General features: G+C 37.3%; 1 protein-coding gene across 1 annotated transcript in view; it reads left to right on the forward strand.

Annotated features, from left to right (window-relative positions):
• MTREX (Mtr4 exosome RNA helicase) overlaps window positions 1-27,105 on the forward strand; it is a 122,068-nt gene that overhangs the window by 78,489 nt on the left and 16,474 nt on the right. Inside the window, exons 19-22 of the mRNA XM_032145182.2 lie at window positions 5,500-5,628; window positions 15,077-15,187; window positions 17,886-18,074; window positions 23,124-23,287. Coding sequence (XP_032001073.1) covers window positions 5,500-5,628; window positions 15,077-15,187; window positions 17,886-18,074; window positions 23,124-23,287 — 593 coding nt within the window. The remainder of the gene's footprint in view (window positions 1-5,499; window positions 5,629-15,076; window positions 15,188-17,885; window positions 18,075-23,123; window positions 23,288-27,105) is intronic.

The raw sequence follows: 27,105 nt of genomic DNA on the forward strand, positions 1-27,105 counted from the left end.
CTCTATTCCATTTTCTCTCTTTTTATGGTTATACATGCTACATCTATAAATGTTACAAATCCAGCAATACATTATTATGATTAATATTTTATGTACTTTTTATTACTTTTTGAAAATTTTTTATTTATGTTTTTTTTTGTTTTTTTTTTGTTTTGTTTTTTGAGATGAAGTCTCACTCTGTCGCCCAGGCAGGCTGGAGTGCAGTGGCACAATCTCAGCTCAGGGCAACGTCCGCCTCCCAGGTTCAAGTGATTCTCCCGCCTCAGCCTCCCAAGTAGCTGGGATTACAGGCATGTGCCACCACACCCAGCTAATTTTTTGTATTTTTAGTAGAGACGGTGTTTCACCATGTTGGCCAGACTGATTTCAACCTCCTAACCTCAGGTAATCCAGCTGCCTCGGCCTCCCAAAGTGCTGGGATTATAGGCATGAGCCACCATGCCCGGCCACTTTTTATTACTTTTAAAGCTTATAGAAGAAAGGAAAGCAAGTGTGTGTATATATAGCTTTTGTTATATTAACGTTCTTATTTATCATTTTTGGTTCTATTTGTTCCTGTGGATTCATGTTATTACCTGGAGTTACTGCCTTAACCTTAAACAGTTTTGCTCCCATCTACCTCCATTATGCTGTTACTGCCAAGATACTACATTTTGGTATGTTACAGGCTCAATAATACAATGTATACATATTGTTTTATACAACTGCTTTTTAAATCATTGAAGAGAAAAAGACATTTATTTCTCTTTTATAATTATATAATTACCTTTACCAGTGTTCTTTATTTTATTATGTAGTTTCAATTAAATGTCTAGTATTACTTGATTTTAGCCTGCAGAACTTCTTTTTGTGTTTCTTGTAAGGTGGATCTGCCAGAAACAGATTTTCTGTTTTTAGTCTGTCTGAGAATGTCTTTATTTTGCCTTCATTTTTGAAAGGTAACTTTGCTGGATATAGGATTATTGGTTAACAGTTGTTTGTTTTTTTCTTTGAATATGTCAACTCATTGCTTTCTGGCCTCCATTGTTTCTGCTAAGAAGTTTTTGCTGTTAGTCTTGTTGAAGTTCCCTTGTAAGAGATTAATCTTTTTTTCTCTTGCTGCTTTAAGATTTTCTCTTTTTGGTTTGGCTTTCTGCATTTTTATTGTGATAAATATATCTGCATAGAAAGTGACGGAACTTCTTTGCCTTTATCCTACTTGGACTTTATTTAATTTTCTGGCATGTAGATGAATTTTCTTTTTTCAGTAAATTTTGAGAAGTTTTCAGCCACTATTTCTGTTTTTGTTTTGTCATTTTTAGACACAGGGTCTCACTCTGTCACCTAGGTTAGAGTGTAGTGGTGCAATCATGGCTCACTGCAGCCTCAAACTCCTGAGCTCAAGCAATCCTTCCACCTCAGCCTCCTGAGTAGCTGGGACTACAGGTGTGCACCACCATGCCTGGCTAACTTTAAACAATTTTTGTAGAGACCAGGTCTCGTTATATTGCCCAGGCTGGTTTCAAACTTCTAGGCTCAAGCAATCCTCCCGCCTTGGTCTCTCAAAGTGCTGGGATTACAGTTGTGAACCACTGTGCCCAGGCCATTATTTCTTTGAATATGTTTCTACTCCTTTTTCTAAACCTCTCCCCTGGAACTTCATTATGGGTATGTTGCACTTAATGGTGTCCTATATTTCTCTGAGGCTTGGTTCATTTTTGTTTGTTTGTCCTTGCTCTGTTCTTTGGATTGCATAATCTCCATCAATAGTCTATCTTCAGATTCACTGTTGATATTATCTGCCAGTTCAGATCTACTGTTGGGCCCCTCTAGTAATTTTCCTCACTTCAGTAAATAGACTTTTAAACTCTAAAATTTGCTTTTGGTTTCTTTTTGTACTTTCTTTTTCTTCATCGATATGTTCTATTTGATACAACATTGTTATTGTACCTTTTACTTCATTAATTGTGATTTCCCTTGATTCTTTGAATATATTTATAGTGGCAACTTTTAAGTCTGTTTAGCCTAACATCTGGTCACTATTATAGGCAGATTCTGTTGCCTACTTTTTTCCCTGTTCTATGGGTCATAACTTTCCTGTTTCTTTGCATGTCTCTTCTTTGATAATATATTGTAGTAACTCTAGGTATTCCCCTCCCTGCCTCCACCTCTTGCAGGCCACTGTTGTTATTTCCTTGTTTATTTGTTTAGTGTCAGGCTGGATTATTTGATTGAAGTCTCTGTCCTGTCTACCTTTTACCCCCTACAGTGTGTAGCCTTTTAGTTTGTTTCTGGGGTAGAGTTGGGGATCACAGCCTTGGTTATGCCCACAGTCACCCTGAGATGACAGTGGTTTGGACAGGGGTCTCTATGACTTTACCTTTCTCTGGGCATACCCAACTGTTAAGCTCTATTAGCAGGAGGGCTCCTCCCACTATCATTTTTAAAACCAGGTTCTCTTCTGCAGACTATCTGCTGTACAATTTAGCCTATATCTCCAATGAATACAGATCTACCAATTGCATTTCACCACAACCTCTGCTGTTTCTGAAAGTTATCTTAGTCTTGAATTTCCTCAGGCCCTGTTACAAATAAAATCTGGTCCTTTGGAAAGATATTAAGAGTTGTCTGTTTTAAGGCGTATTTCTTCACCCAGGCAAAATCTCTGAGTCAAAATTCTAAAGCTGGGGGTGGGAACAATGCACACCTTTCTCTGAGTAACATCGCTGCTTTAGAAGCCGGGGGATAGGTGGAGGGTTGGGGTGTAACCTCAGGTGTTTTCATCTTGCCTCTCCCAACATGGACCCATTGCCTTATAAACCAGGGGAAGGGCTGTTGGGGCCCTTTTTCTCAGCAGCACCACACCAAGATAAGAGCCTCTGGCCAACCAGTAGAGGCTAGGTGAACGAAGGGGAGCCTCTGCCTTTCAGCCTTACTTGCAGAGGACTTAGCAGCAGCAACAGGTAGGTGGGAGGAGGATGGGAAATGTTGACATCCTGCCCCTCCTAAAAGCCCTCTCCAAGCAAGAGCTGCAGGGATACTGAGCCCTTCTGTATTTTTGGCTTCACCAGTCTGGAGTTTCTGTTTTAGTGAAGTGGGAAGAGTGAGGGAGGGAGTGATCTTTGTTCAGATATCAAAGACTTTACTGAATTTTAGATTTTTTTTTGGACTAGATCTTTCTTTATTTGATATATTCTCTTAGGACTGTTTCCAGAAACTTTAAATGATTGGTTTTTCATAATTTTCTCCAGTTGCTGGGGAGCAGGCTTGTGGATCACACTGTCATGCTCTGGTAGTCAGTCTAAGGTTCAGGAGAGAAAAATTATAGCTAACATAGTTACAAGTATGCATACACACACAGAAGACATATTTTTTAAAAATTACTTGCCTCTTTTGATCCTAAATTAATTCATGTGACTGTCTAACTATAAAGGTAGAATCAGTTGATGAGAGTTCTTTTTGGCAAAGATAGAATGAGGACTAGAGAGGAACACATTCATTTTTTTCTGTTTCTATTGATGGTGAAACTAATTTTTCCATTGCACTACCTGAATTTGTTCACTAAAAATGTGAAGTACATTTTTATTAATTTTGGTATCTAGGTCAGAATACAAATCCACAGATTTTTGTGGCCAGTAGAGCTTGCCAGAGGCAGAGGGGAGTATACAAACCGTAGAAGAAAACTGTTAGAAGCATTTTAAATAAATGAAAATGTAATTGTCAATGTTATTTTAAATTGCTTGTTTCTTTGCATTCTACAAGCCTGGGATTACCAAATTATGTTTTAATTAGGTAATTTCAATTTATAGCAAGAAATTAGCCACACTTTAAAAGGAATAAAGAGAAGGTAGGAAAAAGAAGTTCAGTTATACTGTTAGGAAGTAAAAATTAGGACTTATAAACAAAAAATCTAAATTAAGATAATAGAACACTTAACTCGTTTTTTATCTGAAAGTGGACATTGATCCATCTTTACAGAGTGCAAAACTAGAGTAAGTTAACTGAGAAAAAATTTATAATCTTAGGAAATACTTTTAACAGCAAATTTTCATTTAATGTTACAATTTAGAAGGCTTCCTATTGTGTTTCCATAGTAACACTTAAGAATATTTCCGTAATGCTATAAGTTGGTTTTAGTAGCTCTGCAAAAATAGATGATTATGTATGATATACTTGAGTTATAATAGTCACTTTTGTAATTGTTGTATCTTACAGAGAATATTAAATTTATTAATCTACAAAATTGGAACCAAATCCAACAACAGAGTTATCTAGAAACATTAAAGATTGCTCATATGCCTGTGGGGTTTTTTGTCCAGATACTCACATCTTCCTAACACTTTGGAGCTAATTCATCTATCAAATTGTGTTATGCATCTTATTCAGAGGGTTTTTTTCCTCCTCTGTAAAACTAATATGATAATCATTGAGTCTGCTTATAATCATTGACTCCTTAGGAAGACTTGATAGTTGATCATAGCTATTTGTTTAGCTCATTGTTTGTAAAACTCATTTCATAATGACTGAACATAATCTTTGCAGATAAAAATAATCTAATCAAAATACTATCTTCATCTTTGCTTTGTGTTTAAACTAAGGAATGTTTTGCAACTTACTTTAAAATAACCACATTTTGAACTAATGTATGCTGAGAAAAAGTTTTTATTTTGTATTGGAAAAATAGAGTGTATGCTTTCTTTGAGGAAATTTGAACTCAGTGATTTAAAATAATTGTGGTTTCTTTTTTCTTCAGCATTTGGAAATGTGTTTTATTCTTGTTAAACAATTGGTAGTTTATTGCAGAAATAGATTGTAGAAATGGATTCATTATCATTTATTGACAGATTTTCATTTTTTTAGTAGGAACTGTCCTGGGTGGAGTCCACATAGTCAAGTCTTTGCCGTATAACTTTCCTTTTATGTATTTTATGCAAAATAGATTATTTAAATATTTTACTTAAAAATGAGGAATTCTGTACTGAAAAAATATCTTCTGTTATTGCTTCAAAGATACTACTCAAACATACATTATCATAGTGCAGAAGTTGTGGTGAGATCTTAGTAGTTGTTAGATATTCAGAATTATAGTTTTATTATAGAATATTAAAGACTAAAAGACAATAAAAATTGGAACCACATTATAGAAATGCTAGCATAATAAGCAATAAAATAATCTATTCTCAATCTATCTTTTATGTTATTTAGAGTGATTTGAAGATGCAAATTAATTTTCTGACACTGAAAATGTTAGTTTCTTAACATTAGAAACATTCTGTGACACACTTGACAGTGCTTGTACTATTAAATTAGAATTTATAAAGTTATTTCTGTGTTTTCTCATCCAGTGGAACATGTCGAATCCAGAGAGACAGTTTTCATTTCATAAAATAAATATGTATTACACAGTTTGTGTCAGTCATAATGCTAAATGCTGAGAAAATAGTTCCTATACAGATGGAACTTAAAATTTATGGGCCGGTTTCTTAAGAATGAATGAACATCTTCTGTTTTGTTTTTTAGCCTAACTCTGGTGAACTGGATCCTTTGTATGTAGTAGAAGTACTTCTGCGCTGTAGCAAAGAGAGCTTGAAAAATTCAGCTACAGAAGCTGCAAAACCAGCTAAACCTGATGAGAAAGGAGAGATGCAGGTTTGTACATAACTTTCTGTCTTCAGATTTCAGATATTCTGTAACTTATTTATAATCACCAAAGTTCTCCAATGTGATGGTAATGAACATACTATCATGATTTCTAAATTAGAAGTTTTCAAGGTATTTTAAGGTATATTAGTAAAGCTATCTAACATATCAGTAGGATAATTAATGAGATTTGTTCTTATTTTTCTTTTATCAAATTACAACAAGATAAATCGTGACAAAGTGAAAGAAAAAGTATTCAGTCATTGAAGTTTTACATGAAGCTGGATTTTGCCAGGGCCGTAAAGATGTTTCATTATCCTTGCTTGTGACTGAGTGATTTTACGGTTTGAATCCATTCATGCTGTTTATTTCCCATTCCCATGGAAATAGAGGCAGTCCTGATTTAGGATTTTTTGACTTTACAATAGTGCAAAAGCGATAATCATTTAGTATTATAGAACATTAATACATTAATGAGATATTTGACATTTATTACAAAATAGGCTTCGTGTTAAGTGATTTTGCCCAAATGTAAGCCAATGTAAGTGTTCTTAGCACATTTAAGGTAAACTACACCAAGTTAGGTTGGGTAGATTAGGTGTTCGTGTATTAAATACATTTTTGACCTAACAATATTTTCAGCTTACAACTAGTTTATCAGAACATAACCCAGTTTTAAGGAGGAGGCTCTATAATGACTGAAGCATTATTTTAACAATGAAAAATTTCTACCCAAGTTTCCTTAGTTAAAATCATTTAATTTACATGTGCTTCTAATTAATGTAAAACATGGCATATTGGATAGGTCTTTTACAAAATGTCATTGTAATGATATTTGTTATTATAAGCTTGGTTTGTAGAAAGTAAAATCTGCCACTGTAGTATCATAGACTGCTTCTTTGGATCAATAAATTATTACAGGTTTTGGAGTTGGCAGTATTTTTAAAAAGACAATTCACTGTAACATTTTTAAATGATGATTTAAATGTTTATTTATAATTCTGAATATTACCTAAACTTAGCTCTCCTTTTCTTAGTATTCTAATTTGTTCACCTCTAGAATTCCACCACCAAGTGAAACTTGTGTGATTTTTACCTTTTTCTAACATTTATTTTACTGACTGACTGCCTAACTATAAATAAGGCTAAAACTCCCACAGTTAGGCATATACTCATTGTCCCCAAAGGACCTTTAGGAGTTGCAAGTTGGAATAGCAATGTGTGCCACACATCTCAACATTCTCCCTTTCTCATGGCAGACATTGATAGTAAGTCACACGCTCTCACACTGAAAGCTCAGATTCTTCCAAGAAAATTATATAGGCAGTCATGAAACCAAGGCAAACTGAGGGCCTTTCCTCTGCTCCTGTACCATTTTTTATTATGTTTATTTCAGTCGACGCTGCTAAGGAAATTGGCAAGGGGTGGGGGGTTGTTAACATGAATTTTACAGATAGTCTGTGACTTTAAGGGGATGCAGCTTAATAAGGAAGCATTTTGTGCTTCAAAACTGCTCAGGGTGGGTAATTAGTAAAGCTTTATAAAGGAAGTAGTGAGATTTTAACAAACTTGTAAGAACATGAGTACCTTTACAGACAAGAATTATATTACTAGCAAGGGAAGCCACATGTACAGAGCATGAAACCCCCTCTTTAGAAAGAACTTCACATTTTTCTGTTCCTTGTGGTTAATGACAAAAGGCATAAAACAATGTACAGAGAGAAGGACTATAGGTTAAGAAACCATATTATATGTATTTACATATAATTATATATTATATACTATATATTATATAATTATATATTATATACAATATATATTATATAATTATATATTATATTACATATAATTATATATTATATAATATATTAATATACTTGTATATGTTTTATAAATATATTGTTTGCCTTGTAGATTATCTTGAATAGAAATCCTAGACAGAGAAATAGTGCTGTGGGCAGTTTATAAGGAAATATTAGCTCTCAACTTCATTGATTGTGTAGCATTATTCAGGGTAGGTTAAAAGCAGGCTTCCACTGCATAAGTAGGATTTCCATAATCATCCTTGCCCTCTCTGACTTTGAGTGGATGTGATGCCAAATTTAGCTTTTTATCAGCGTTTATAGAAAACTACTTTCTTTTTTCTTTTCTTTTTTTTTTTTTTTTTTGAGGTATCTTGCTCTGTCGCCAGGTGGGAGTACAGTGGCGCGATCTTTGCTCACCACCACCTCCGTCTCTGCCTCCTGGGTTCAAGTGATTCTCCTGCCTCATCCTCCCGAGTAGCTGGGACTACAGGCGTTCGCCACTGTGCCCGGCTAATTTTTGTATTTTTATCAGAGACTGGGTTTCACCATGTTGGCCAGGATGGTCTTGATCTCCTGACCTCGTGATACGCCTGCCTCAGCCTCCCAAAGTCCTGGGATTACATGCATGAGCCACCACACCTGGCCTTGAAGACTACTTTCTAAAGTGACTTTTCCTTGTATCTATAATATTCTTGAACTTACTTTTCTAAAAAAGGCTTAGAGTGTGTGTGTGTCTGTGTGTAGAGGGCAAGAGCACTCCAGCTCTGAATTACATTGATTAACAGAGGTGAACAGTTTAGTGTGTTCTAAAGATCACTTGCAGTTTTGACACTGTTGCTTTGCCAGCTCCCATGTGTCTGACCATTTCCCCTTATAACGGCCACGTCATGATAGTTAAATGAGACTCAGTGTCAGGGAGTGAACATAAGGGAGTTCTGTTTTGTTTTTCTAGACCAGGAACTTGGTGGAATAGTTCCCCATTAGATAAAAACATCTATAAAAGGACATGAAATAGAAGATTACAGATTAGAACTATACACTTATAAAAATTTGAGGATTAAGATACCAGTACTTGTCATGGAATAATATTTGCAGTTTTGGCAGGTTTCAAGTTTACATTGAAGATGTACTATGGAAATCAGATTTTTTGAGGGGGTTAACTTTGAACGTATTTTAAATTGCTGTTTTAAACTCTGTCTATTAAGTCAAATTTCTTGGCTTCCTCAGGATCTTTTCTATTAATTACTATTTTTCTCTGTGTATAGGTCATACTTTATTAACTTCTTTACATGTCTCGTAATTTTTCATTGAAAATTGGACGTTTTAAATAATGTAATGAGATGGATTAGGGATCCTTCCTTTAGAGTGCACCTAGCTTAGACCTAAAAAATAAATAAACAAGGCTGGGTATGGTAGCTCATGCTTATAATCCCAGCACTTTGGGAGACTGAGGTGGGAGGATTGCTTCAGCCCAGGAGTTCAAGACCAGCCTGGGCAACGTAGTGAAACCCTGTCTATACAAAAAAAAAAAAAAAAAAAAAAACAGTTACAATTAGCCAGGCATGGTGGCATGTGCGTGTAGTCCCTGCTGTTTTGGAGGCTGAAGTGGGAGGATCGTTTGAGCCCAGGAGGTCAGGGTTGCAGTGAGCCATGACCATGCCACTGCACTCCAGCCTGAGCAACAGAGCAAGACCCTCTCTCAAAAAAATCAATCTCTTTGTCTAAAAAAAAATAGTAGAGTTGAGCTTGTTTTATTCCCTATAAAAACTAAAAATAACATCTTCACATATGTCCTTAAATTATTTTTCAAAAACTCAGATATACACCAAACGGATATACTGGCACATAAGCCACAAATAAGGAGGAACAGAGGACTAAAACTCTGACCGCTGTTCTTCTAAATTTCTTCCTGAGGGGCCTAAAAGAGCCAGAATGAACATGTTTTTCTACTGATCCCAAATTTTTAGACAAAACTTCTCCTTAACCAATTACAAATCAAAAATCTTTAAATCCACCTATAACCTGTGGGCCCCTGATTTGAGATGTCCTGCCTTTTTAAATCAAACCAGTATATAACCTCCATATATTGATTTATAACTGCTATAACTTCTGCCTTCCTGCCCTTAGAAACCCTTACCTGTAAGCCATCTGGAAGGTCAGGACTTAAATATTAACTACCTAATCCTCCTTGCTTGGCACCCTACAAATAAACACCTTCCTTTCTCCCACTACAAACCTCAATATGGATATCTGGTCTTACTGCAGCAGGCAAGCGGGCCCCAGTTTGGTTCTCTAACAGTAGCAACTCTGTAAATCGGAGTTTTCCTGCACCCCCAGAGTTTATTCTTGTTACTTGTTGTCATTGGTTTGTGATTTCTGAATTCTCTTAAGTCTGTATTTTTTAATTGTGTGTGGCCACCAAGGTCTCTGCTTGGTTAGTTTAATGGTCAGCTCATAATTGTGCAGAGACTTCCTTAAATGCCTGCAATCATTAAGTTCTCCTGTCTGGCCAGGCGTGGTGGCTCATGCCGTAATCCCAGCACTTTGAGGGGCTGAGGTGGGTAGATGACTTGAGGTCAGGAGTTCGAGACCAGCCTGGCCAACGTGGCCAAAACCCATCTGTACTAAAAATACAAAAATTAGCCGGCATGATGGTGTGCGTCTGTAGCTTCAGCTATTCGAGAGGGTGAGGCAGGAGACTTACTTGAACCCAGGAGGTGGAGGTTGTAGTGAGCCAAGATTGTGCCACTTCACTCCAGCCTGCTCTGTCTAAAAAAAAAAAAAAAAAGAGTTCCCCAGTCTTTACTTAGAGGCTTTGTATGCATATTGCAGCAAGCCATCAACCCTCAGCTAGGCAGTTAACATTACCTTAGCCACTTCCTGGATGTACAATTTCATGGTCAGACAGAAGTGAGAGCTTAGAGTCTTTTCAGGTCTTTCTTGACTATGCACACAGCCCTGTACATGGCCTTCTAGATTTCCAGAAATGTGTGGGAGCTTTTCTAATTCCCCATGAACGTCTTACTCCCCAGCCTTTCTTTTTAAGCTTTCTGGTTAACCTGTTGTTTGTCCCAGCTGTCATTCACAACCTCAGGAAGCCATGGTGTTAAGCAGTTGCTTCTTACTATTTTTGACAAACACATGCAGGAAAAAGGTTTGCACTGGTAAGCTCTCAGTCAGGTCAAATAAAAAACAGCCTTGTGAATGGAGTCTTCCGGGGAACCACCAGACTGCAATAATGACAATTCTATGGAAATAGGCCTTCGAAGAGGTTCCAACCCTATTCTCTCCCCTCCAGTGGCTGCCATACTGGTTTTCAGTGGGATTTGCTCTTTAATTTTCAGGCTATTAGGAAGCTGAGGAGTGGGAGATGGAGTAGAATAAGTGAAATTTGCCACAAAGCTTGCTGTTCTTACCAAAAGTCAGCATTTTTCTTGAATATATGCTCTCTGGATTCCTGCAAGCCTTTGGTTAATTTCCAGAATTTTGAAGAAGTTGATTTTGACAAGTTTTCTCAGTGTTGGCATTGCTTTTATGGAGAAAAGGATTTTTGGAGGTCCTTACTCCACCATTTTCACTGACACAAATCCAGTTTTTTAATTGTGAATTAATCAATAGCACATTGGTTAAAATAACTGTGTGTGCCATGACTTGATTAAAATTCAGTTGGTTCAAAAAACAACTTGCTTGTTGAATGAAAAATTCAAAAACCATATTATGTTGCAGCCGATAGTCTTGATTTGAAGAAATTGTATAGCTTGAAATGTATTTAGAATGTGTTGACTTAAAACTTGCTTCTTATATTGTCTACCACATTTGCTTATTTATGGGAAAATTAAAAAGATTTAAAAGGTCTAAGGATAAAAATACTTCCTGTTATTGGTATTCTAGCAAGTTTCCACTGATTGCTCACATGGTTATTTGGACTTACAAAGACCAGTGCTGCATCATGTTGAACCTGAATTCTGAGTTATATCATGAAGGTAATTAGGTTTAGAAAATTGAATAAACTGCCATATGCAAATATTATGATGTTTTTAAATATCTGAAATTTGATATTTATAATTTCATGACAACTATTCATTCAATTTTTAAACATTTAACTTCTTGTTTATAAAATGTCATGTTTCTAGTTAGGGAACTCTTAGGATTTCCCTTTTCTGTGCTTTAGGAGGCATTTAGAGAATGGCCTTTGTAATCTATTTCCTGTCATTAAAGTGTTAGTTGACCATTTCTTGGATGGAGTTTATTATGGAAAGCAGCCTTTGAAATTGGATAGTTTTTGTCTTCTTTCTGAATCTCATCTTCACAAAATAGTGTTACTCTGTTTTGAAGGAAATTCACAGATACCTGTGCCTATTGAATTCGACTACAGGTATATAAAAATACTCTTTCTAAAGCCAAGTGAATTATTTTTAATTTTTCTACCTTTTTAGATGTAGTTAAGTGCATACAAATTATGCATCTTTCACTCTGGATGTCGGCTATGTGGTATTGATAATTTTTCATGTCCTGAGTCTTCTCTGTCCAAACAGTGCATCAACTACTGGTTCACAAATTGAACACAAGTGGCCCAAGACCCAATGCAGCTTACAGAATGTTGTTTCTAAAATGAATTAGACCAGCAGTCCCCAGTCTTTTTGGCACAAGAAACTGGTTTCGTGGAAGATAGTTTTTCCATGGACCAGTGTGGAGCAGGGGTGGTTTGGGGATGAAACTGTCCCACCTCAGATCATCAGACCTTAGAATTCTCATAAGGACCAGACAGCCTAGATCCCTTGCATGCGCCATGTTTGCACTGGTATGAGAATCTAACGCTGCTGCTGATCTGACAAGAGGGAGAGTTCAGGTGGTAATGCTCTCTCCCCCACCACTCCTGCTGCATGGCCTGGTTCTTAACAGGCCACAGACTGGTACCATCCCGGGGCTTGGGGACCCCTGAATTAGACAGTTTGGAAGTAAAAATAAAAATGATAGTAAAGGGCTGGGCATGGTGGCTCACACCTGTAATCCCAGCACTTTGGGAGGCAAAGGCGGGCAGATCACCTGAGGTCAGGAGTTTAAGACCAGCCTGTCTAACATGGTGTAACCCCATCTCTACTAAAAATACGAAAATTAGCCAGGCGTGGTGGCAGGTGCCTGTAGTCCCAGCTACTCGGGAGGCTGAGGCAATTGAATCACTTGAACCCAGGAGGCGGAGACTGCAGTGAACTGAGATTGCACCGCTGCACTCCAGCCTGGGTGGCAGAGCGAGAATCCATCTCAAAAAAAAAAAAAAAAGATAGTAAAGGATTTATAACCATATGAAAATAAAATAATCCATGAATCCAGAGAGAGATATATAAAATATAAAGGAAATGGCCGGCCATGGTGGCTCATGCCTTTAATCCCAGCACTGTGGGAGGCCGAGGTGAGTGGATCACTTGAGGTCAGGAGTTCGAGACCAGCCTAATCAACATGGCGAAACCCTGTCTCTACTAAAAATACAAAAATTAGTTGGGCATGGTGGCACATGCCTATAATCCCAGCTTCTCAGGAGGCTGAGGCAGGAAAATTGCTTGAACCCGGGAGGTAGAGGTTGCAGTGAGCCGAGATCATGCCATTGCACTCCAGCCTGGGCGACAGAGTGAGGCTCTGTCTCAAAAAATAAAATAAAATAAAAGTTAGAAAAGTCACCATTAGGCAACTACCACAAATAATAATTTACTGTGGCAAGAATCATCCATGGATGCTGAAACTGGTAAACTGAAAGTTTAATGAAGAAAGGGTATTTAAAAAGTCTCTAAAGGCTCTCCCTACAAATTTCTTAATTGTAGAGAGTAAAATAGTAAATAATACTATAATAAAGAATCCTGCAGACAGCACCTTAATCGAATGATCAAAGTGATCAACATTATCTCTAATAATGTTGACTAGTGGACTGAGTAGAACAGAACATGACTTCCACCAAAAATGGGTAATCTGAATCTTACGATTCCTCATGACTAGAGAAACCCAAACTGAGACTCATTTTATAAAATAACCTATATTCTTTTTTAAAAATCAAGGTCTTAGACACAGAAAAACTGGGGAACTGTTCCAGATTAAAGAAGAAAGAAATGTGACATCAGTGTATGATCCTAGTTTGGTTCCATGGAGTAGTGGTGGGGAAGGTACAGTGGTATAAAAGACATTATTGTGAAAGAGGACGAAATCTTAATATGGACTACAGATTAGATGACATCATTGTCTCGACATTAGATTTTCCTCTTTTAATACTTGTACTTTATGTGTGTGGAAAGAGAACGATGAAGCAAATAGGCAAAATATAACTAATTAGTGAATTGAAATAAGGGTATGTGGGATTTATTTCATTCTTACAACTTATCTGTAAATTTGGAATTCTGTGAAAATGTCGGTACCATAAAAGAGCAAGAAAGATGGGGTATATTTTTAGATTAAAGAAGACTAAGGAGACATGACCACTAAATCCGGTTTATGATCCTTAGCTGGACCCTGAATCCAAAAGTATGATGGTAATAGTAACGTATAAAGGTCATTAGTGGGTCAGTGGGGAAATCTGAATAGGGATTGTATATGATATTTCCTTAGATCTCACAATATTGTAGCTTTGCAGGAGAATGTGCTTGTTCTTAACATACACGTGTATTTGCTGGTCAAGTGAAGTGATTGTTGTCTGCAAGTTAATTTCAAATGATTAAAAAAGGAAGAGGAGGAAAAGGCAGGCAGGAAGAAAGAAAAAACACCCCACCCCAAAAACTTTAACTAGAGAGAGAAAAACTGCTGTTAATGGTTTGATAAACTAAACCTTTTTTGGCAAGTTTGGCAAATTATGGAACCTTTCTACCTGTACTAGAAAATCTAGAAAGGTTAGATAATTTGTGCAAGGTCACACAACTAGCTGAAGACTAAATTCAGATGTTCAATCACTGTACCGTTTTTGTTCAGTAAAGCACTATGAATATATTTGCTATCAGCAAGCCAGTGAAAATTGTGTCTCCATCAGTGATCAGTGTAAAAGTAGCTGTGGAAGACAGATTTGGACCTGTGGAAACATTAACTTTGCCTCAGTTTATGGAGGCTCTCTGAATTCAAGAGCAGTTGAAAGGAAGCAAAATTTGATGTCGATAATTTGCCATTTCGACGAGAGAAAACATGGAAGAAAGTTTGCAGATAGGTGTTCTTCAAGATTATGTCTAATGGAATATGCTGCTTTCTGTCTTTGAATACTTCTTCATTCCTGCCCATCCAGAACTTACATGAATCTTTCTTGACCTCCTAAACCTGCTAAACAAGAGTCTTTCATTCTTAGTACTATAGTACCTTTATGTATTAATATTTTTGAACTGCCAAATATCTGAGACCATAAAAATGAGTGAAGTATGGATTCTGTATTGAAGGGAGCTCTGATTTTTATGTACCATTTATTTATCTGTTATTTAGAAGTTTGAACTAGTTTTTACTTTTTAAATACAGTCTCTATTAAGAAAAGCTTCAGTGTGGGAGAATGCTTCACGGTGATTATTATGTGCTTCTTATACCTGTTACATACCATAAATGCAACTTCCTCTTTACGGATCTAAGTTTAGGAAATAGTAGAATATGAACATTTGCAAATTTAACTGTAATACTGTATAACTTTTTGGTCATAGGTTGTCCCAGTTTTGGTGCATCTCCTGTCTGCTATCAGCAGTGTTAGGCTTTACATTCCTAAAGACCTTCGGCCAGTGGACAATAGACAGAGTGTTTTGAAATCAATACAGGTATGTGTTAATTTTATAAATTAAGTATAAATTGTATGTAAAAACAGATAGTGTTTATAAAGAAGCAACTGAAATGCTTTTAAATATATTGCTTTCTTTCAGAATACCTATAAATACTACCAATAGTGGCAATTATTTTTCATAAAAATAATGGCAGCAGATCTTCATGTGGATTTGTCCTCTCTTTGAATCTACCAACAAAGTGAGTTAGTAAAGGAGGACTTACAAGGAAAACCATTCTGCTTTATTCATTATGAGTGAAAGCTGTAGACTGTATTACAAGTTTTATATATAAATTCATGTACTGACAGGACGTTTAACCATTTTTTAATATAGTTAATAAATACATGAAATTGTTTTATTTTCAATAGGGAAAATTGAGATTTTGTAGTAAATTTAGTTTTCTAGTAGAAAAAAGGTGCAGTGGCTCATGCCTGTAATCCCAGCTCTTTGGGATGCCACAGCACAAAGGATCACCAGAGGCCAGGAATTTGAAACCAGCCTGGGCAACACAGTGAGACACCCATCTCTACAAAAAATGTAAAACTAATTTAAAAAGAAATTAGTAGGACTCAGTGGTATGCACCTGTAATTCCAGCTACTCAGGAGGCCAAGGCAGGAGGTTCACTTGATCCCAGGAGTTCCAGGCTCTACAGTAAGCTGTGATCACATCACTGCACTCTAGCATGTGCAACAGAGTGAGACCTTGTCTCTTCTAAGAAAAAAAAAACAACAAGGAAGTGATTTTAATGAAGTTATTTAGTTAATAGTTTGAAGAGCATTTACTGTGCAGTGAAGGTTCTGTACTAAAATCTGAGAAAGCAAAGATAAGTAGGATGCTTTCAGAGTAGAGTAGGAATTTTTAAGCGTGTTCCGATGGTGGGCTTCCTGAAATGAGTGATTCTCTGACAGTTTTACAGAATTTTTATGTAGATGTGGATATCTTTTCCAAAACAATCACTCCTAGAAGGTTTTTATCACTATTGGTCTGGTAGTAAATAAATATAGCTTATAAGTTCATTGAAATTGTTTTTTCTAATATTTTCAGAATAGCACAGTTTTGAGCAGAAATACACATTAATCATTATTAACTTAGCATTAAGTAATGCCATTATTTTGAAAAAAAACTAATTGTTTTTTACTTCTGGGTTAGCTCAGTTCTCATTTTGCTAAAGTGAAAATTGAAATTAATTTTTCTTTGTGTATTGGCAAATGTCAGGCTTGTCTGTGTTTATCTAAAAACATCCCTGTGCTGTATCTGGTGTTGATATATTTCAGCTTTCACATTAATTTCACGATAACCTGAGTCTCAGTTTTGCAACATGATTTAAACAAAGACTGTTTTTTTTCTTGGTCCTTCATAGTCGTTAACATCATTCACCACATAGTGAGAAGCCACAGGAGGAAGAGTTGGGGAAATTAGCCTGCCAACAGAACCCTTCACATAATAAATAAAGATTTCCCTTTAGCTACATTAATTATACTTTTTAAACTTCAGAACTACAATTTTAGTGTTTTCTCTGTTCTGGAACCTCACACCAGTGACCCAGTTTCTTTATATGTAAAAATTGGCCAGGCTCATGTGTAGGATTTTTGTGCTGACACTAGCCCCCTTTGATTAGGGCAGACATATATCCTAAAACTGTACCATATGCACTTATCAGAGATATCAGTCTTTTAAAAGTGCTTGCCTTATTTGCTCATTTAGGACAATAATGTGTCAATGTCTTTGAACCCTCTTTACATTTGTTTTTTACTCTTAATGTGTTTCTCCTCCCCAGTTTCCAGTTCCTAACTAGCCAAATCCTATCTTATCTTTAAGGCTTATCCAAGACCCTGAAAGTTTCTCAGTAGGATACCAGCCTACAGTGAGCTATTTCTTCTCTGTACGAATATGTCTATTGCATTTAACCATTAATCATGTTTTTTTTTAAGCTAAAGGTCTCAGGACCTTTTATTTTTTATTTTTTTGAGACAGAGTCTTGCTCTGTCACTCAGGCTGTTGTGCAGTGGCGCGATCTCGGCTCACTGCAAGCTCCACTTCCCGGGTTCATGCCATTCTCTTGCCTCAGCCTCCCTAGTAGCTGGGACTACAGGCGCCCGCCACCACGCCCGGCTAATGTTTTATATTTTTAGTAGAGACGGGGTTTCACCGTGTTAGCCAGGATGGTCTCGATCTCCTGACCTTGTGATCTGCCCGCCTCGGCCTCCCAAAGTGCTGGGATTACAGGCGTGAGCCACTGCACCCGGCCTTCAGGACCTTTTAAAAAGTATATATTTTACAAGTCAGTAGTGCCCTCCCTAGGCATCAACACCAAGGAAATAATCCGAAAACAGTTGAAACATAGATGTTCAATACAAGATTACTTGTGATGGCAAGAAGTTATAACAATGTAAATATACAATAATGAATTTATCAATAAGTTGTGCCATGCTCAGGACTATGATCAAATTATGACTTGTAGATTTATTAGCAAATCATAATACATCTGTAAATCATAGTATAGCATTGAAAAGGAGTTTTCAAAAATAAATGCAATGGAAAAATGCCCTATAATTTAAATTGGCAAAAGACAAAATTATATATGTAGTATACTTTTTGTGTCCATGTGCATAGAGAAAAAAGGAAACACTGATTTGGTTTGGTCTTACTAATTTTGACTATAAGATGAAAATGAATTTTACATATTTTTTTCAGGAAGTTCAGAAACGTTTTCCTGACGGCATCCCCTTATTAGACCCTATTGATGATATGGGCATTCAGGATCAAGGGCTGAAAAAAGTCATTCAGAAAGTAGAAGCTTTTGAGCATCGAATGTATTCTCATCCACTTCACAATGATCCAAATTTGGAAACTGTGTATACACTTTGTGAAAAAAAAGCACAGGTATGGCAGAAATTTGATTTTTATAGTAGAATTCTATATGTTTCACTGAATGAATATGTGTTTGTCATTTTCTTATCCTGTTGGTTTAATCGGCTAAAACAGGAAAATGTGAGCTATCTTTTAAATAAACCGTCAGCTCTGAACCTGTCAGCTCTCATCAGCAAGACAAGATAAAGTTCATTTTGCTATAGTTTGATATTTCACATAGGATGTTCTGTTTTTTCTTCTTTTTTAAATTTGAGATATAATTTACACAGCATAGCATTCACCCTTTTAAAATGTCCAACTCACTGGTTTTTAGTGTATTCACACATACGTGCAACCATCACCACTGTGTAACTTCAGAACATTCTTCTCACCCTCTGAAGGAACTTTATACCCATTAGCAGCCACTCTCTGTTTCTCCCATCCTCCAACCCTTGGCAATCACAAATCTACTTTCTATCTGTATGGTTTTGCCTATTCTGGGTATTTCTTATAAATAGAATCATGTAATATACGATGTTTGTGTCTGCTGTCTTTCACTTAGCATGTCTTCAGGGTTTATGCCTGTCATAGCATAAATCAGTACTTCATTCCTTTCATGGCCAAATCTTATATGTGTATGTGTATGTATGTGTGTGTGTGTGTGTCAGTCAGAGTCCTGCTCTGTCACCCACGCTTCAGTCCTCTGTGTGTGTGTGTGCACGCTCGTGTGTGTGTGTGCACGCGTGTGTGTGTGTGTGTCAGAGTCCTGCTCTGTCACCCAGGCTTCAGTCCAGTGGCGTGATTGTGGCTCACTGCAACCTCTGCCTCCTGGGTTCAAGTGATTCTCCTGCCTCAGCCTCCCTAGTAGCTGGGATTACAGGCACGCACTACCATGCCCAGCTAATTTTTGTATTTTTATTAGAGATGGGGTTTCACCATGTTGGTCAGGCTGGTCTTGAACTCCTGACCTCAGGTTATCCACCTGCCTCAGCCTCCCAAAGTGCTGGGATTACAGGCATGAGCCACTGCACCTGGCCTGACTAAATTATATTTTATTGTGTGGATATGCCGTATTTTGTTCACCCATTCATCAGTTGATGGACAGGACATTTGTTTTTTTCTAACTTTTTGGCTCTGATGAATAATGCTGCTGTGAACATTTGTATACAAGTTTTTGTATGGATGTTTTGAGTTCTCTTGCGTGGAATTAGGTAGGATTGATGGATCATATGGTAACTCTGTATTTACCTTTATGAGAAACTACCAGACTGTTTCCAAAGTGGCTACACCACTTTATGTTCTCACTAGCAATTTACAAGATAACTGCTTTCTCTACATCTTCGCCAGCATGTGTTATTGTCTGTGGTTTTTGCTGTAGCCATCTTAATAGTGTCAAATGGTAGTAGTTCAGCTTTTTAGGATAATTAGCTGTAATGTCTAACCAGTAAAAGCATTATTAATAAGCATTTTGTATAGCGAATTTAGAAAAAGCTTTTTGACATGAACACAATCGTTTCCACTACCTACTTTTTTCCAACTGGAATGTATTATACTATACAAATCTCCCTTCCTCCATGAAACTTACAACTCCTTGTTGTTGTACTTTTTCAACTTCTATCACATACCAGTTTTATCAATACATTTGTCTTTGTGTCTCGCAAACTAGATTTTAAGCTCCTTAAGAGTCAGATGTTTCATTTTAACTTATTTGCATTTTCTCATAATGGTCTATCTTTATAAAGTAAATGCCCAGTGTTTGTTGGATAAATACATGAGTAGAAATTCCTTTAATAGAGTAACGTGTTCAGTTCATAGTTTTAAAGCACTCTCCCTTTCTAGCTTTTTGTGAACTTACGTCATATGGTGCTGTAGCATATACACAATACTGGCTGCATGCTCAGTGAACACATCTATGCTCTGACCCACCTTCAAGTGCTGCTAGGCAGGAAGGTTGCCAGGTACTTCTCAAGATGAGGAAACTGGGACACAACAAACTTTCATTACTTAACACAGATATCCAGTTGTGATTCTCACCTGTTCATCTCTTACCAGGACCATTGCAGCAGCTCTCTCCCTGCTGTCAGTCCCTCCATGGCCACCAGGGTCAGCCTTATGTTTTCACAACACAAGAACAGGTAGACTTGAGCGTGATTGAATGATTGGAAAGCATCCTTGGAGGTGGTTTGAAGGCATTATCTGAGCTGCTCAAATATACTGAAAAAGACCTTGTCTGGCTGAAGGGACTGGCTAAATAACGTTGTTATGGAGACTCTGCAATAACATGTAAGAAAGCTCATGCATAAGCGCTACATGAAAAAAGGATCTGAAATTGAAGTGGACTACAATTACTATTTAGCAAAAATGTAAAATACACCAGAAAAGACTGAAAGGAAAGCTTTAAGTGGTTGTGTTACAGCAATAAGATTATAGTGGTCTTTTTTTTTTCTTTTCCTGCGCCCTCCCCACCATTGTCTATAATGTGCTTATATGTATATAAGCACATTATGTATACATATAAGCACATTGTATATGTGTGTGTGTATAATTTCTTTTTTTTTAATGGAAGAAAAATACAGCCTGGGCACAGTGGCTCACACCTGTAATCCCAACACTTTGGGAGGCCAAGGCGGGAAGATCACTTGAAGCTCAGAAGTTTGAGACCACCCTGGGCAAGATGACGAGACCCCGTCACTGCAAAAAAATTTTAAAAATTAGCCAGGCATGGTAGCATGCACCTGTCATCCCAGGTACTCAGGAGGCTGAGGTAGGAAGGTCACTTAAGCCAAGGAGGTTGAGGCTACAGTGAGCCATGGTTGCACCACTGTACTCCAGCCTGGGTGACAGAGTGAGACCCCATCTCTTTAAAAGAACAAAAACAAAAACAAAAAAAAAGTGTACATGTACAGTCCAGACATTTTTTTCCCAATATTTTTGATCCACAGTTGGTTGAATCCATGGATGTGGAACCCACAGATATGTAGGGCCAACTGTATATCTGTGTTCTTTTATAAATATGTTGGAAAAGATCTTGTACAGCATTGTCCAGTGTCAGCCACATTTAAATTTTTTAGTAGCCACATTTAAAAAAAGAAAGAAGAAACCAGTGGCATTAACTTTAGTAATATTTTTATTTAACCCATTATATCTAAAATATTTCAACATTTTTATATTCAAAATACAAACATTACTCAAGAAAAAATATCTTAAATATTGGACTCTCTTCTACCTTGTAAGCTTTATAAGCCTCACAGTTATTAGCACAATGCTTTGCTCTGCTCACATAGCCATCCTCAGTCACTTCAGTCAAAGAAACCCTAAAAAACAATGGTTTGTTCCTTTTATTCTGATAGGCCTGTTAAGTCATGCTAGGTAGCATAGCATTCATTGTCTAGCTTGGAAAGCATTGCTTCCTATGACATGGCATTGTGACTACACATCTGTTCATAGAAATATAAATAATCACTAAGAGCTTGCATCTAGGGTCTGATAGCCTGGGTTTGAACCCCATCTTTATCACTCAGTAGCTCTGTTCACAGCAATATAAATAATTGAAAAGAGCTTGGATTCTAGGGTCTGCTACCCTGACTTTGAACTCCATCTTTATCACTCAGTAGCTGTGTATTCTTGACCAATTTACTTAGTAATCTCTCCGTGCCTTAGTTCTCTCATCTGTAAAATGCAGATTTAATATTAGTTCCTTACCTTTTAGGATTGCTGTAAGAATGAAATAATGTAAAGCACTAGAAATAGAGGACATAGGTAGTCTCTGAATAAATATCAGTTGCTGATCACCTTTATAATTTTTCCTCCTTAGTAGAAGTCTAATAAACAGTCTAAAAAATTCCATTATCTTTGGATTTCAACTTATCAAAACTTTTCTGTCAGTGTTTTTCTGAACCACCACTTCAGGATACCATTGTTTTTTGTTCTTGTACTACTGTATGCTTGTCATAGTCGGAAAATAGTAATATTTACTGATTAACTAAATTTTAAAACTTATCTACTCTAAAGGATGACATCAAGATGATACATTTTCATTTTAAGGTTTCATCTATGTTTTGAATAAAGGCCTATTCTCTTTGCTAAAACCATTTCCAGCTTAGGCAAATTCGTTATTTAACTTAAGGGCAAAGAGAAGGAATAGTTTTCAGGACATCATGGGGGAAATATAGTCAAGAGAAAAGATTTCTGTACCCTCATTTTTCTTTCACTGTTCTCTAAGCTACCCCCTGATCCCCTAAGGATGAAAAGCTAGAGCTGCTGGGATTGATACTTTAGGAGCGTGATTAAGTGTCCAGCGAATCCTGTCTTGGGAGAGCCTATCCTAAATTCACTACTGACTTTTTCTACTCTTACAGCCTATCTTGTCCAGCTCACAATATCCAGCTCACTCTCCTCTTTCTAGCCTTCCTCCTTACCTCTCTTCATTTAAGCAAGAGCCGTGCTCTGTTCTGTCTTTTTTTTCAAGACGGAATCTCGCTTTCTCACCAGGCGCAGTGGCGCGATCTCAGCTCAGTGCAACCTCTGCCTCCTGGGTTAAAGCAATTCTCCTGCCTCAGCCTCCTGAGAAGCTGGGACTACAGGCGCGCGCCCGCCACCGTGCCCAGCTAATTTTTTTTTTTTTTGTATTTTTAGTACAGACGGAGTTTCACCATGTTGGCCAGGATGGTCTTGATCTCCTGACCTCGTGATCCGCCCACCTCAGCCTCCCAAAGTGCTGGGATTACAGGCGTGAGCCACTGCGCCCGGCCTCTGTCCTCTGTCTTCTTAAGCTTTTTACACTTTCTAACATCTGCCTGCTCTGCCTCAAATTTTTCAAATGGACATTTTGTATTTTCCATGTACTTAATATTTTAGGTAGTATTTAATAACTTTTCAGATACATCATTACCCTTGTATAATGTTCTGGGAACGTATCTAAGAAGCCCCACTTTCCCTAATCTCCCCAGCACTGAAGCTTTAACCCAGAAGTACACCGTAAGATGTTCTTAAAAAATATTTTTTGTTTGATTTCATGAATAAATCTCCTTGTACATTGTTCACTTTATTATTGAACTTTCTTTATACTTTTATGTGCTTTAGATTGCAATAGATATTAAATCTGCAAAGCGAGAACTGAAGAAAGCAAGAACAGTCCTACAAATGGATGAACTCAAATGTCGCAAACGTGTTTTAAGAAGGTTGGGATTTGCTACTTCTTCTGATGTAATAGAGATGAAAGGACGAGTGGCTTGTGAGATAAGCAGGTAAAATCTGGTTGTTGTTCAAGTTTTTTTTTTATTTTTAATTTTAATTTTTGTTTGTTTATTTTTTTGAGATGGAGTCTCACTCTGTTGCCCAGGCTGGAGTGCACTGGCGCAATCTCAGCTCACTGCAACTCCACCTCGCAGTTTTAAGTGATTTTAAAAGTAACCATTATCTTTAGGAAAAAAAAGCTTTCTTAAAAATATAAAGTTTATGCAATACCTTCCACACTAAATACAGTTTTGAACCATGAAATTGAGAAATTAGAAAAATCTCTTAGATCTCAGTAATTAACACAAGCGCTTCTAGCATTTGTATGTATTTCCTTTGACTTTTTTTAATGCCTTGTGGGATTTTTACATAATCTTAGCTTATATATAATTTTGTATACTTTTTAAAAATTATTAACATTTTCCCACCTTGAAACTCAGCCTAGTAACCATTATCTTGTTACATGCATAGCAAATTGTAATGAGATTTTGGGCTAATAATAGGATTTTACAACAGAACTTATTATAAGCCGCAGATTAAAACTGGTTATATTATTTTCCGTTTCAGTAATCGTTTGTCACAAATGACCTCAAAACTAAATTATTTACGACATCAGCAGTTACTTTATCCTCTTACTGTTTTTATGGGTCAGAAATGCAGGAAGAGCTCATTTGGATGGTTCTGGCTCAGTGTCCCCCAGGATTGCCATCAGACAGGTTGTTAAGCTGAAACAGTAGGAGTCCGGAGCAGCTGGGGAATGTTAGGACCTCTCTGTCTCTGTTAGAGCTTCTCCATGTGGTCTCTCCATGTGGGCTAGTTTGGGCTTCTTCACAGTATGGCAGCCTCAGGCTGCTTACATGGTAGCTGAAGGCTCCGGTGTGAGTCTTCTAGCTGGCTAAGGTTGCCTTTTCTGACCTAGCTTTACCTTTTGTAACCTAGCTTTGTTATCATACGCCATCATTTCCACCACATTCTCTTGATTACAGGTGAGTCATAAACCCTCCTGGTTTCAAGTGGGGGATAATTAGATTCCAACTCTTGATGGGGAAGTGGCTATTGTTCAGTATGGCTTTCTGTGATGATGGGATTGTTCTGTATCTACACTGTTCAGTATAGTAGCCACTATTTAGCATTTGATAATGTGCTTAGACAAAGGAACTGAATTTTATAATTTATATCATTTTAACTGAAATTGAAATTTCCATGTATGCACATGGCAGTCTTTATAAATCAGTGCAATTCTGGAAGAACGTGGTATAGGAGATGCTGTTGTGGCCATCTTTAGAAAATACAATTTATGATACTGTTCTAAAAAATGTGTTAGTTAGGCCGGGCGCGGTGGCTCACGCTTGTAATCTCAGCACTTTGGGAGGCCGAGGCAGGCGGATCACGAGGTCAGGAGATCGAGACCACGGTGAAACCCCGTCTCTACTAAAAATACAAAAAATTAGCCGGGCCTGGTGGCAGGCGCCTGTAATCCCAGCTACTCGGAGAGGCTGAGGCAGGAGAATGGCGTGAACCCGGGAGGCGGAGCTTGCAGTGAGCCGAGATTGCGCCACTGCACTCCAGCCTGGGTGACAGAGCGAGACTCCGTCTCAAAAAAAAAAAAAAAAAAAAATGTGTTAGTTATTTCCCACCACAAGGAATGTCTCCTGCCTTAGGAGCCAGCTTGCCTCTGTCCTCCTTAACTGGAAAGTCATAAGCTGGTAGCTCAAGCAATATCCAGTCTGAAGATATATCTTGTTTTGTCCAGATAGTGATGATCATCATTCTCAGTGAATACATAAAAGACACTTTTGAAACAGTTTTTTATGTACTCAGCATGGCCAGGATGGACAGGACTAGAGAATTACAGGCCTTGTAAATGATTTCAGACTTTCTTGGTAAAAATGTAATTATATCGACAGTTCATCTGTCCAGATGTTATAGACTCAGATGTCTGCATAGAACCAGGAGACTGTGGTGAACAGGACAACTCTTAGCCACCAAAAGGGGGCAGTGACTACCCAGCCCTAGTTAGTTGTTATCACAGGATAATGTGCTATTGGATTTTAATTAGTAACCTATCCAGGATTAAATCTAAACTGAAGTACTAGTCTACTGATTCATATGCTAATGTTATTGGGATTATTTCCTTCTAATAATTAACCTGTTTTACAATTAATATAGAAATTAATTTCCTTTAGATACCTACAACTAGATTTTGTGTTGAAAGAATGGAAATTGATTTTATTCCAAGATACATTTTTCATTTATACTAATAACAATATTATATCAAAGTTTATTAACTTTCCCCAAAATTTGCAAAAACTGGGGTATCAGAGAAGGAGTCTTCCTTCTCTCACCCATTTTGCCTTTTTAAACATTGCCACTGGCTAATGTGTATCCCTCATTATTTTTGGCCTCAATTACTGCAGTTGCCCTGCTGATTATTCGTTGCCTCCCTTCTTGAGTTTTCAAAACCCAAAGCACAAATCTGGTATGTCGTTCCTCTTTCCTTCTTGAGATGAGATCTTGCTCTGTTGCCCAGGCTGGAGTGCAGTGGTGCAGTCTCGGCTCACTGCAGCCTCAACTTGCCGGGCTCAAGTGATCTTCCTGCCTCAGTCTCCCAAGAACCTGGGACTATAAGTATGTGCCATCAAGCGTGGCTAATTTCTTTTTTAAGTTTCTGTAGAGATAGGGTCTTGCTGTGTTGCCCGGGCTGGTCTTGAATTCCTGTAATTAAGCAGTCCGCCCACCTTACCACCCAAATTGCTGGGATTAACAGGTGTGAGCCACTTCACCCAGCACCCAACCCCTTTGTGCCATTCTATTTGGTAAAAGTCCTTCAGTGATTCCTTATTGCTTTTAGAATAGATTCCATAATTTAGTATATTCTTATGCTCCCTCTCCAGCAGTCTATTGCCACACCCCACACATGCTTTTCCTTTTGCTTCATATGACCTTTCACCCCCACCCCATATCCTGCGATTCTTGCATATTTTTGCAAAGAACTTCGAAACTTGCTCTGAACTTCTTCAATCTGATTTTAGGCTCCTCCCCTTTTTTTCCTCATAACCACTTGTATAAATCAATTATTAGAGCACTCTGTTAAACCACTGTTCTGTGATTATCAGCTTACTTGTCTGCCCCCCACGTTAGACTGTAGCTTCTTGAAATAGTCTTTCCTCATTTGTGTTGTTGCACTCTTTGCTTGATTTAACTCTTAGCTTAACACTAGAGACCCAAAGTTAGTTTTTAACTTTTATTTATAAATATTTTAACTGTCAGTAAAGATTATAATTCATGGCTTTATTCTTTTTTAAAAAGTTTCCAAAAAATAAAGGCAAAGTTTACTTTTTTAATAATACAGTACAGTTATTGTATGGGTCAATTGAACCCTGATTATAGAAGTCTAGAAACATCATCTTTGTAGTGTTTCTTTTTTAGCTTGAATTGAACACAGTTGCGAATTCAGAATTTTTCATTTTCCACCCAAGAGGAAAAATAAGTGAAGATATTTTGCAGTTATTACTCAAATCAGAAGATAAATACAAAGGGACAAAAAGCACTGTAGTCAAAGTGATAATGGTGAGATTGATTATATAAGCAAAGTCTCAGACCCTAGGTAAATTCTCAGACATAATAACTAGTGCATGAACAATATTTTTCTTTTTTTTTTTTTCTTTTTTTTTTTTTTTTTTTGACAAGGTCTAGCTCTGTCACCCAGGCTGGAATGCGGTGGCAAGATCATGGCTTAGTGCAGTCTTGACCTCCTGGGCTTAATTGATCCTCCCACCTCAGCCTCCTGAGTAGCTGGGACTACAGGCATGTGCCACCATGCTCAGCT

Source organism: Hylobates moloch, unplaced genomic scaffold, assembly GCF_009828535.3.
Source record: "Hylobates moloch isolate HMO894 unplaced genomic scaffold, HMol_V3 SCAFFOLD_23, whole genome shotgun sequence".
NCBI classification, from domain to species: domain Eukaryota; kingdom Metazoa; phylum Chordata; class Mammalia; order Primates; family Hylobatidae; genus Hylobates; species Hylobates moloch.